The following is an 11,777-nucleotide window of genomic DNA, read 5'->3' on the forward strand; positions in this document are numbered from 1 at the left end:
CTTACCCCTCTTCCCATGCATAAGTCCTTGATCCCAGAAGCAATCTCTCACACCCCAGCCTTATACTCCCAAAGGCCGGTCCTGATCTTCATCACCTAAATGTTCTGTTTAGCAAGGAGAAATAAACCGGAGCTTAAAACTGTGGGTGGTACTTTCTAAGCTCAGAAACCAGTCTGGCCCTGTAAGCAAAGCGTACTGTGGGAACCGGTCTGTTCAGTTGCAGCCGAAGGGGTTTTTCCACAAAGACGTTTGCTTGGCTCGCAATGCAAAACAGTGCAACCGGTCTATTGGAGTGCGTGGTCCCCCCCCCATCTCCCCCCTGCTTTGGGCGTGCTTCCTCATTGGCTAGCCAGTCCTGCTGGACCTACCGGCCCTTCAGCTGTTAGCTGTGAAGAAGCCATATTTAACTGGAGGTAAGTAAGCAGACAAGCCGTCTGCAGCTCTGATATTTGCACAGCCCCGGAGCTGCCTTCCTGCTCAATCTAAAGAGAGAAGGCACGTTGGTAGGGTCAAGCCACCTCCTCTGGTTGAGCTGGGGGACCCTTAAGGAGGCAGGGAGCTGCGGCTAGGATCCTTGCAGCCTAACAAGTTAGAAGTCATCTCTCCCTAACCTTAGAGGGTGGTGGCTGAAGGTAGCCACTATAGGCCTCCACCAAAGAGTCCAGCCTGACCTTGGATCCGCTCAGAGTCTCAGGGCTGGTCGGCCTCAGAGAGAGGAAGCTGATAAGTGGCAGGCAGCAGGAGCCCAGGACATCATCGGGCTATTCTTCTGTCTGGCGGTTACACCATCGCTTGCTCTCTAAGGACCATCCTTTTAGGCCCACCAGCAGCTACAGAAGGAGAGGCAGCAACAGCAGCTGTTTTTCCCGGAGACCACATCATCCATCCTCTAGTTCTGTGGCAGACACCCCAAGGCTTCCATTCCACATTCTTGTTGGGGAAAAGACAAAGCTCAAGTTCAGGGTCGTTCATGTCAGACCTGGGGCCTCCAATTCCTCCTGCTCCCTGCCCAGTCCAGTAGCATGCACCCCACTCCCTCTATGTAACCACAGAGTGGCCATAAGAGGAGGGAAAGTACCCAAGTCAAATCGTTTTGCCTCCTTCCTCAAGCCCATTCTGGAAGATTATGCGTCAGGAGGGGACTGCTTCAACCTTGCCCCCAATGGCCTCAGCCCCCATGTCACCCAGCCGAGAGCCAGGTGGGCCCTCCCAGTCTTTCCAGCAGGATCCAGCTGGGGTCCACTGGGCCCCAGCAGAGATCCGGCACCTGCTGGCCATCATGGAGGAGCCAGCCATTCGGCGACGCCTGAAGACAGTCCATCGTAACACTTCTGTGTATGAGGATGTGGCCAGGCGCCTCCAGGAACAAGGCTATGTTCGACATGCCCATCAGTGCCGCACCAAGTTCAAGGCACTCAAAGTGGCGTACAAGAAGGCGCGTGCGGCAGTCTTGCACTCTGGCATGGCCCCTCAGGGGTGCCCCTTTTATGAAGAAATGGATCGGGTGCTACAGACCCAGGTCACCACTGCTAGCCCCAAGCACCCCTCAGAGCAGGAGCAGGAGCAGCAACGTGATGTGAATTATTCCAAACGGCAAGGTGGAGGTAGGGAGAACAGGGGTGAGCAGGAGGAAGCCTCGGAGGGGTGTCCACCCCAACCCTACAAACAGCAGCAGCAACAGCTGCTGCAGAGGCAACGCCGGCCACAGGCAGAGTATCGGTGTAAGGTGGAGGTGGAGGAGCTACCCGGTAATTTAAACCCAGAGAACCAAGCTAGGGCCGAGGGAGGAAAGGACCATAGAGAGACCAGCCATCAGACTGGGACAGGTAAGTGAGCGGTCAGGTGGACTGCAGCCCCTGAGTGTGAGGGCAGTCAGAGGGGCACAAGGCTCCCAACGAAGGGGGCAGAGCCATGAGATGAAAGGAGCACTGAGAGTGGCAGAAAAATGACTTGGGTTAATCCAGATTCTTCCCTTTACTCCCCATATGATAATAGGCAACTCCTTTCACCTATGAAGACATCAAAGTCTTCATCTATAAAATGAGTAAGTTAAACAAAATCACCTCCAAAGTCCCTTCCAACACTAGCAGTGTATGATACTGAGATATAACTCTAGAGTTTTGGTGGTTTGTTTTTGGTTTTTTTTGAGTAAATATGACTAGAGGATTAGGATCACAAAATCCTCTCATTTTAAGCAGCTGAGTGGTCCAGTGGATAGAACACTAGGCCTGGAGTCAGAAAAACCTCAATTCAAATCTAGTCTCAGACACTTACTAGCTGTGTGACCCTTGGCAAGTCACTTAAACTTTGTTTGCCTCAGTCTCCTCATCTGTAAAGTGGGGATAATATCCCCCAGGGTTGTTGTGAGGATCAAATGAGATAATAATCGTAAAGCATTAGTACCTGGCACATAGTAGGCGCTATATAAGTACTTATGCCCTTCCCCTCTTTCCATTATGCCATGATGTCTCTTTACTGTGATCATGATAACTGGTGATAGGAAGGAAAGAAAGAAGAAAGGAAACAAGTATTTATTAAGCACTTAGGATGTGCCAGGCCCTGTCCTAAACACTTTACAAATATTATCTCATCGATGCCTACAACAACCCTGGGAAGTAGTTGCTGTTATTATCCCCATTTTACAGTTAAGGAAATTGAGGAAGAAAGAAGTTAAGTGACTTGCCCAGGGTCACACAGCTAGTAAGCATTCAAGCCTGGATTTGAACTCAGGCCTTCCTGACTTCTTTATTCACTATGCCACCTACCTGCCTCCCATCATATTTGACTATTTTCTAAAAAGGTGGTACCAGAATGAGATGAAGATGGATGGGAGGCAGGGAGATGAGAACTATATTTTTTTCTTTTTTCTTTTTTTAAACTTCTCTAGGTTTCCAGAGGAAGCTGAGCCAAAATCTATCCCAAAGGGAGACAGCACCACCACCGACCCCACCAGCACCAGTAGCAACAACCACCCCCTTCGGAGGACTATCTGGTCAGGTCCGCCAGTTTCCGCCAAGGGCTCGCAACTTCAGGCGGCACCAAACGGCAGCTGCCATGATTGCCTCTGAAATGGCAGAGAATCGCCGCCTTGCCAGTCAGCTGGCACAGGAGTCAGCGGCTCAACTGCAGCGCCACCTGGACCAGCACAACGCACACATGGCAGCTCTGGTGGAGGTGGCCCGAGACAGTTATGCCCAGCGCCAAGAAGTAGTGGCTATCTTGCAAGATGTTGCAGATGATATCCACGAGGGGGTAGCCCTATTGAGGTCCTCCATTGGCCGCCTGGGTCAGCAATAAGACCTACAGACCTCTGGCTTTCTCCCTGTCCTCCAGCCTTGGGCATATCTGGCAACCCAAGGAGTTTGAGAGAAGTGACCTTTTTTCTTTCTTTTTTTTTTTTTTTTTGGCTAGGCAATGGGGCTAAGTGACTTGCCCAGGGTCACACAGCTAGTAAGTGTTATGTGTCTGAGGCCACATTTGAACTCAGATCCTCCTGACTCCAAGGCCGGAGCTCTATCCACTGCGCCGCCTAGCTGCCCCCGAAGTGACCTTTTTTCCTGCAGGAACTGTTTTATTTTGATTTGTTCTTTCAATTGGTTACCTTACAAGTACCTTACAAGAAAAAAAAAAACCTTTCTTTCTGGAGAAAGTCAGTGGAAAAGCTTTGGGGAACAGCAGAACAGGCGGTAAGAGGACATGGGGACCAATACTAAGGCTATGAAAGCAAAAGGGTTTGCGGCTATGAAATAAAAAGGGATTGCTCGAGGGAATTTTTTCAATGTTTCTTTGTGTTTGGATCTACTTCAGCCCAGGAGATAAAAGTGGAGCAAGCCTCTGTTAGGTAGGAGCTCAGAGATGAGTAAGGCAGCTGGGTTGCCCAGTGGATAGAACACTGGATCTGGAGTCAGGAAGACTCATCTTCAAATCCAGCCTCAGACACCCACTAGCTGTGTGACCCTGGGTAAGTCACTTAACCCTGTCTGCCTTGGTTTCCTCATCTGTAAAATGAGTTGGAGAAAGAAATGGCAAACCACTGCAGTATCTTTGTCAAGGAGACCCCAAATGGGGCCACAAAGAGTCAGTCATGACTGAACAGCAACAGGGGTGAGTAACAAGGCACTAGAGAAGCTTGAGTCAGGTGATAGATACCATCACAAAGAGGTACCACACTAGATGTGTTTTCCAACTCTCCCCACACCCCACCAAGCTGGACAGCACTCTTTAAACAACCTACACTTGCCAACAAGCAATAGATGTGGAGTGAATCTATATGACCGTGGGCAAGTCACTTGCCCTGTCCTTCTCTGGGATTCACATGCCTTATCTGTAAAATGAGAGAATCGCTAAGGGCTATCAGATCTGAGGCTTTGGATTATGGTAAATTTGGATTGCCAAGCTTTTATCAAAGGGCCCTAAAGATCACTCCTTGTTTTTTTGTGGTGGCTTAGTAGTTTTTCAGTCATGTCCAACTCTTCATGATCCCATTTGGGGTTTTCTTGGCAAAGACACTGGAATGGTTTTCTAATTCCTTCTCCAGCTCATTTTTTTTTTTTTGCTTTTTTTTGGTGAGGCAATCGGGGTTAAGTGACTTGCCCAGGGTCACACAGCTAGTAAGTGTCACATGCCTGAGGCTGGATTTGAATTCAAGTCCTCCTGAATCCAAGGCCAAAGCTCTATCCACTGTGTCAACTAGCCACCTGTCCAGCTCATTTTACAGGTGAAGAAACTCAAGCGAACAGGGTTAAATGATTTGCCCAGGGTCACATAGCAAGTAAGGAGGATTTGACTCCAGGCCCAATGCTCTATCCACTGTACCACTTAGCTAAAAAGTGAAAGGGATGGGGAAATAATAGTGTTGCCTATGCTTTGGCAACTAGCAAGAGCAGTGGACAGAATGCTGGGCCTGGAACCTGAGTTCAAACCCTACCTAGGATATTTACTAGCCATGTGACTCTAGGCAAGTCGCTTAACCTCACTGAACCTCAGTTTCCTCATCTGTAAAGATAAAATGAAGGAGTTTGATTCAATGGCTTCAAAGGTCCCTTTCAGTTCTAAGTCATTGATCCTATCATGCCCTTCATAATAGCATGAGTGTCCCTAAAGATGCCACTAGCTTCATAACTGAAATTCATCAACTCATCCTTATTCCCATCTTTCCTCCCATTCTTGATTCCCAAGAAATGGAAACTGATAGAAGAGAAGGAGCTGCCTAGAAATCATGGGAGAAAGTTAAAGGATCTGTTTATACATTGTGGCTGTTACAGTAATTAATTATACATTAATTTTATCCACTTAAAAATGACTTACCTCTTCTTTTAATTCCTTGTGAGACTTAAAGTCATAAATCTCTCTCTCTCTCTCTCTCTCTCTGTCTCTCTCTCTCTCCCTCCCTCTCCCTCTCTCTCCTTTCTCTCTCTCCATCTCCCCTCCTCTCTCTCTCCTCTCTCACATACACACACACACACACCATCATTATCATCATTATTTAATCCCAACAATCCCTGTGTTCATTTTAGAAATGGGAACTATCTAGGATCTGTGAGTATCAACAGGAAATGAAGACAGAAAGGGAAATGCTCAATTGGAAAGCACAAAATGAAGTTTCATAGAAGTTGGGCATTGAATTATCTCTATACTGTCATTCTCTTATATCAAACCATATCAGTGGATAAGACCAAATTTCTTCGACTACCCACGAAGACCACTTATCTTTCACCAAACTCCTGACTTCTACCAATCTTTGGGCAAAGGCTCTTCTTTCCAAGATGCCACAGAATTGCCTGTCCCCTTAGCCCTTAGGAAATTAAGAAGCATGGTACAGTGGAAAGGGGAAGCTAAGTAGTACAGTGGATAGACTGTCAGACCTGAAGTCACAAAGACTCATCTTCTTGAGTTCAAATCTGTCCTCAGATACTTACTAGCGGTGTGACTCTCAGCAAGTCACTTAACCTTGTTTGCCTCAGTTTCTTCATCTGTGAAATGAGCTGGAGAGGAAAATGGCAAACCACTCTAGTATCTTTGGCAAGAAAACCCCAAATGGGGTCACAAAGAGTCAGACATACCTGAAATGACTCAACAATAAGAAACAGTGGGAAAAGCACTGACTCTGGAGGTAAAGGACCTTGGTTTAAATCCCACCTCCAATGATAACTTTGGGCAAATCACTTAACCTCCCTGGGCCTCAGTTTTCTCATCTGTAAAAGAATGTAGTTAGATTTAAATGACCCCTAAGTTCCCATCTAGGCTATATATCTGTGATCTATGAATGTGCTACCTCTTTGCTTTTCCCAGGCAGATTTCTCTCCAGGAGATGGTAGAGTTTATGGGCATCATTTAAATGTCTGGTTTCTCTTCTAACCTTTGGGCAGGTAGTGGAGCAACAAGAATGGAGGACCTGAGTTAAAATCCCAGTTCTATTAATAACTATTCCTCTGACCTTGTGCAAGTTCTGTCAGTTCTCTGTGCCTCAGTTTCCTGATTTGTAAAATGAAGGAATTGAACTAGATCACCTCTAAGACCTCTTCTCTCTCTACATCCTAATATTTAGAGTGTTAAATATACTCTCTCTCTCTAAACCCTAAAAGGCCTACTGTGTACACAGGAATGTGTAAAGATCCAGATTTATACACTGGAAAACATTTAATTTCAGAATTGCAAAAGCCCATTGACATCATCTAATTTTAGAGGACAGGAAAGTGACATCCAGGAAAGTGAAGCTCTTTATCCAAGGTCACACTGTGAGTAGCAGGTCATCTAGTATTCTTCCCACTTGTCCAAAGTGCTAAAGCACATGTTTCTGTGCCCAACATTTATACAGTACCTACTATGTGCCAAGCATTGTGCTAAGCACTTTACTCTCATTTGATCCTCACAACAACTCTGAGAGATAAGTGTTATTACTATTCCCATTTTACAGGTTAAGTAACTTGTCCAGGCTCAGAACTAGCAAATGTCTAGTAAGTCAGTCTTCCTGACTCCAGGTCAAGCACTATCCACTGTGGTTTCACCTAGCTGTATAAAATAACATTTTAAAAAAGAACATTGAGGAAATGAGAATCTAGTGACTTCTTGAAAAGTCACAAAATCAATCAATCCACAAGCACTTACTACTAGTCAATAAATATTTATTAAGCTCCTACTATGTGCCACTGTGTTAAACGCTGGGGATACAAGGAAAAGGCCTCAAGAGGCTTACAGTCTAATAGAGGAAGACTCCCTAGAAAAGGAAGTTGAAAGAGGAGTGGGAGAAGGGAGAGGCCAAGGAATGATAGAGAAATTCAAAGGAGTACAGCCAGGTGGGAACCAAAAGTACCTACTATGTGCCAGAAACTATGCTTGGGAATACAAAAACAAAAAAGCACACAGGTGGTAAGAGCTGAGATTCAAATCTGGATTGTTTGTCTCCAAATTCAGTATTCTTTCCTCCAAACCAGGAGTGGGGAACCTGCAGCCTGAGGTCACATGTGGCCCTCTAGGTCCTCAAATGCAGCCCTCTGACTGAATTCAAATTTTATAGAACAAAATGAAGTTTGGATTCAGTCAAAGAGCCACACTTGAGGACCTACAGGGCCACATGTGGCCTCAAAGCCGCAGATTCCCCATCCATCCTCTAAACTATTGTCATGATCATCAATATTCATTTTGTAGGATCACAGCTTTAAATCTAAAAAAAACCTGAAAAGAAGAACATTTGGTCCACGCCCATCATTTTACACCTGAGAAAAACTGTCCCAAAGAGTTTAAGTGACCTTGACCGAGGTCCCACAGGTAGGAAATGGCAGAGGCAAGATTGGAACCCAGGACTCCAAATCCTTGGACTCCAAATGAGGCATTGTTACCACTACACCAGATTTTTGATTGTTTATTTAAGTTCCTATTATACTATGTCTTTGGATCATTGATAGTAGGGGCTGTCTTTTTTCCTTTCTTTTATATCCCCAGCACCTATCCCTAGTGTGCACATAGTAGGTACTTAATAAATGTTTGTTTACTGGTAACAAACATAAGAGTTAGAAGAGAGCTCAGAGGTGATCTAATCCAACCCACTCATTCTACAGACAAGGAAAACTGAGGACCAGAGATGCTAAGTCACTTGGTTAAAAATCCCACAGGTAACAACAACAACAACAAAAAAAAAACCCAAGCCGGCATTTGAACCCAAATCCTCTGATTCCAGGAGGCAGCTAGGTGGCTCAATGGATAAAGCACTGGGCCTGCAGTCAGGAAGAATGGAATTCAAATCTGACCTCAGATACTTACTAGCTGTGTGCCCCTGGGAAAGTCACTTAACCTCTGTTTGCCTTAATCCATTGGAGAAGGAAATGGCAAACCACTCCAGTCTCTTTGCCAAGAAAACCCCATGGACAGTATGGCTCAAGGGGTCACAAAGGGTTGGACATGACTGAACAATAAAACCTCTAATTCCAAATCTAGTACTCTTCATAGACTCATCATTCATCCTAAAGGAAACAAGTTGTCCAAAAAGCATTGTGATTTTTTTTTTTAATGTGAACCCCAGCCTGCTATAATTCTTCATTGCTGAGGAACCCAGCAGGGGAGGAGGAAGCATTGAAGAGGGAGGAGAATTAGGTAAAAACAAACAAAATAAAAGCTGGGTTTGGGGGATGTCCCTTCCATTTCTAAGGTATCACAGAGGAGGAGGCCCATACTGGTCCTGCAGAAATCCAGTCCATTTGTCTTTCACTCCTGAGCTATTTTGACCACTGTAGCTTTTTGGGAAAGTTGCCTATTGCCCAACTTTCGACCTGGGAGGAGGAAGAGGAAGATGGGAAAGGTATGAAATGCTAGAGGTTTCAGGTGGTGTTTGAACTGAGTAGGTCAAAACCTCATACACAAATATGTGTCTATATATGTGTGTGTGTGTGTATATATACGTATTCCTCTATATGTGTGTGTGTTTTTATGTGTATGGAGATTTCAGGTGATATTTGAACTAAGTCAGAGCCTCATACACAAATATGTGTCTATACATATATATATGTATGTGTGTGTCTATACACACACACACACACACACACACACATATATATATATATATACATATATATATTCCTCTATATGGGTGTGTGTGTTTATGTATATGGAGGTTTCAGGTGTTATTTGAACTGAGTAGGTCAGAGTCTCATACACAACTCTGTGCATATATACATGTGTGTATACACACATATTTATATGGATCCCTCTATATGTATATATACACAATACATAGATACATATAGAGGAATATATGTAAATATATGATACATATATGTATATGATATGATATATCATAGGTATAGATATCTCACATGCAATACAGAGAAAAGCACATGACAGTGGATAGAATGCTGGCCTAGGGGTCAGGAACACTTGGTTTCAAGTGCACCTCTAGCACATGCTGGCTGTGTGACCCTGGATAAGTCACTGAACATCTCAGTGCCCCAGGCAACGGTGCTGAGTGGCTAGCTGAGGGAGTTTTCTCAATTGGATTTTTCAGTACCAAGAAAATCACAGGTCTGGTAAACATAAACACACACATGTATGTATGTATGTATATGTATATATATGTATACATATATTTTTCGCTTATGTATACATATATGTATGCATACATACACACATACATAGATATACATATATATACACACATACACACACATATATATAAAATGAAACATTTGTTTATAGGTATATATCTTTCTAGACAACAAAATTCTTGTCCAGCAGACAAAAAGCGAGGATATTAGGAAGCTTAGGGTAAAACCAGTTATAAGCGTGAAGCCTACCACTATGAATTGATCGTTAGAATATTATGATATTCATATTCTTGTTTATTCCCTCAATCCCTTTTTTTACAAGCCCTGTCAATAATACATTGAACAATACATACTTCCTTCTTTTAATGCTCAATATGCAGCTGCTTTCCATCAGCTAGTCCTAGATGCTCAAAAAAAAAAGGAGGGAGTAAGGGCAGCTAGGTGGTGCAGTGGATAGAGCTCAGGCTTTGGAGTCAGGAGGACCTGAGTTCAAATCCCGGCCTCAGACATTTGACACTTACTAGCTGTGTGACCCTAGGCAAGTTACTTAACCCCACTGCCTTACCAAAAAGCAAAAAAAAGGGGGGAGGAGGGGAATGTGATTCACCAACAGTGTTGTAAATACTAATAGCATAGATTCATTAATGAGGAGCTAGAGAAAGAAGGAAAAAAGGATAGGGCAGGAAAGATTTCACTCTCTATCTTGCTGGGCCTCCAGGGCTAAATGTCGAATGATGGCTTGATGCACTTGCTGCCCCATTTTCCTTTGTGCCTCATCATTCGCAGGGCACTCTGCACTCTGGGTCTGCTCAATGCAGTATTGAGGATGGAGGCCACTGTCCCACTCATGGTAGAACACCTCTCCTCGGTCAATACACAGATTATGTAGCAAGCAGCAACCAATGACAACCTCCCCAATACACTCAGCCCGACAAGGTGCCTTTGCTAAGAGACACTGCTACCGTCCTCTCAGCTGCCTGAAGGTCTGGTCAATTGACCCTTGGGTGGTGGAGAGCCTCTCATTGAAACACAGCTCCTCATGGGTGGCAGGGTGGTGGCATGGGACCATCAGCCACTCTCGAAGAGGGTAGGCATCATCACCAACCAGAACAGATCCGATGGTTTGGCCTCCAATTTCTTTACGGATGGGTGGGAAGAGAGTGCCCATGTCTCCCTTTTTGACAGAGCCAGCTCGCTTCCAACATGTGGGAATCATGACTGGAACCTGGGCAATCAATAAGCACTTGGCTGACCCGGAGTCTGTGGTCAGCCACAGCTTGAAAAATAACTGAAAAATATTGGTACTGGTTCCAGTAGTCTTCTTCCTGTCCCTTGGGGCAGCACACCTCCATATGGGTGCTACCAATGGCCCCAGCACACACTGGAAAACTATGCCTGGCCCAGAACATCTCCACGACCTTCTCAAGATCAGGCTGGTTTACCAGGAGGTGTCGAAAGCCCATGCAAAGAGCATCCACCACCTCATGGAAGGCATGTCCAGCAGGAGATCTCCCTACTCGAAAAAGTTCAGCAACACATCGAAGAGGCACTGGGGAGGTCACACGGTCCAGGCCAATGGCTCCCTTGTGGGGCACTGAGAGAGAAAGCTTCGGGTGGCTTCATGTTGGAGGTGTGGCGTCAGCTGGTCACGGATGTAATAGAAGGTCTCCTTAGACATTCAGGTTTGCTGTCAGTACCGGGGGTCTACCTGCCAGCTCTGAGGTCCCATCACAGCCTGAGTGGGTGGGGAAGTCCAAGTCCCTGTGGGCTCTTCTTCTAAGGGACTGAAACACAGCAGACATCTGAGGTTCTGTGAGCAGAGAGCTGATGAGCTCTAGGGTCCTCTGAGTACGGAGGATGGCTTGATGCAGGTTGGCCTGCGTGGTCTGGGTCAGAGCAGCAGTCTTCTCAGCTTCCTCCCTCTCTGTTACAAAAGTTGCTGCAATGGCTCCCATCTGCATAGCCACTTGTGCAAGAAGCTGTAGGCCTCGGTGAGCCTGTTCCATGAAATGGAACTTGGAGTTCACAGGTGATGGTGGAGCTGAGATGCACCTTTCCAGATGGTGGGCAACATAATTCTTGTCCTCCCAATAAAAAGTGAGGCAGGCAAGAGTCTTGGAATGGGGCCAGCAAGTTTTCCACTGAACTACTTAGAGCATTAAGGCAACTCTAACCTTGTAAACATATATATGTATGTGTGTGTGTGTGTGTGTGTGTGTGTGTGTGTGTGTGTGTGTGTGT

At 45.4% G+C, this 11,777-nt stretch overlaps 1 protein-coding gene across 2 annotated transcripts; it reads left to right on the forward strand.

Annotated features, from left to right (window-relative positions):
* Window positions 1-236: 236 nt before the first annotated feature.
* LOC114026612 (zinc finger and SCAN domain-containing protein 20-like) lies at window positions 237-3,388 on the forward strand. 2 transcript variants are annotated; one of them, XR_003567137.1, is made up of 2 exons: window positions 237-413; window positions 2,888-2,974. XR_003567137.1 is itself a non-coding variant. In XM_027840311.1 (2 exons), exons 1-2 carry the CDS (start codon window positions 1,127-1,129, stop codon window positions 3,295-3,297), a joined length of 1,110 nt encoding a protein of 369 aa, XP_027696112.1. In that variant the 5' UTR covers window positions 458-1,126; the 3' UTR covers window positions 3,298-3,388. The 2 variants fall into 2 exon arrangements, 1 of the variants encoding a protein (XP_027696112.1); XM_027840311.1 differs by lacking the exon at window positions 237-413 and adding an exon at window positions 458-1,826 and having other exon boundaries at window positions 2,888-3,388.
* The last annotated feature ends 8,389 nt before the right edge of the window (window positions 3,389-11,777 follow it).

This window comes from Vombatus ursinus, unplaced genomic scaffold (genome assembly GCF_900497805.2).
Source record: "Vombatus ursinus unplaced genomic scaffold, bare-nosed wombat genome assembly UNPS02004698.1, whole genome shotgun sequence".
Lineage (NCBI taxonomy): Eukaryota > Metazoa > Chordata > Mammalia > Diprotodontia > Vombatidae > Vombatus > Vombatus ursinus.

What these genes read in the sequence shown, in the direction of transcription:
- LOC114026612 (XM_027840311.1), top strand. Translation starts at nt 1,127, where the DNA reads ATGCGTCAGGAGGGGACTGCTTCAACCTTGCCCCCAATGGCCTCAGCC. An exon ending in CAGCCATCAGACTGGGACAG is followed by an intron (nt 1,827 to 2,887) that starts GTAAGTGAGCGG and finishes AAACTTCTCTAG; the next exon opens with GTTTCCAGAGGAAGCTGAGC.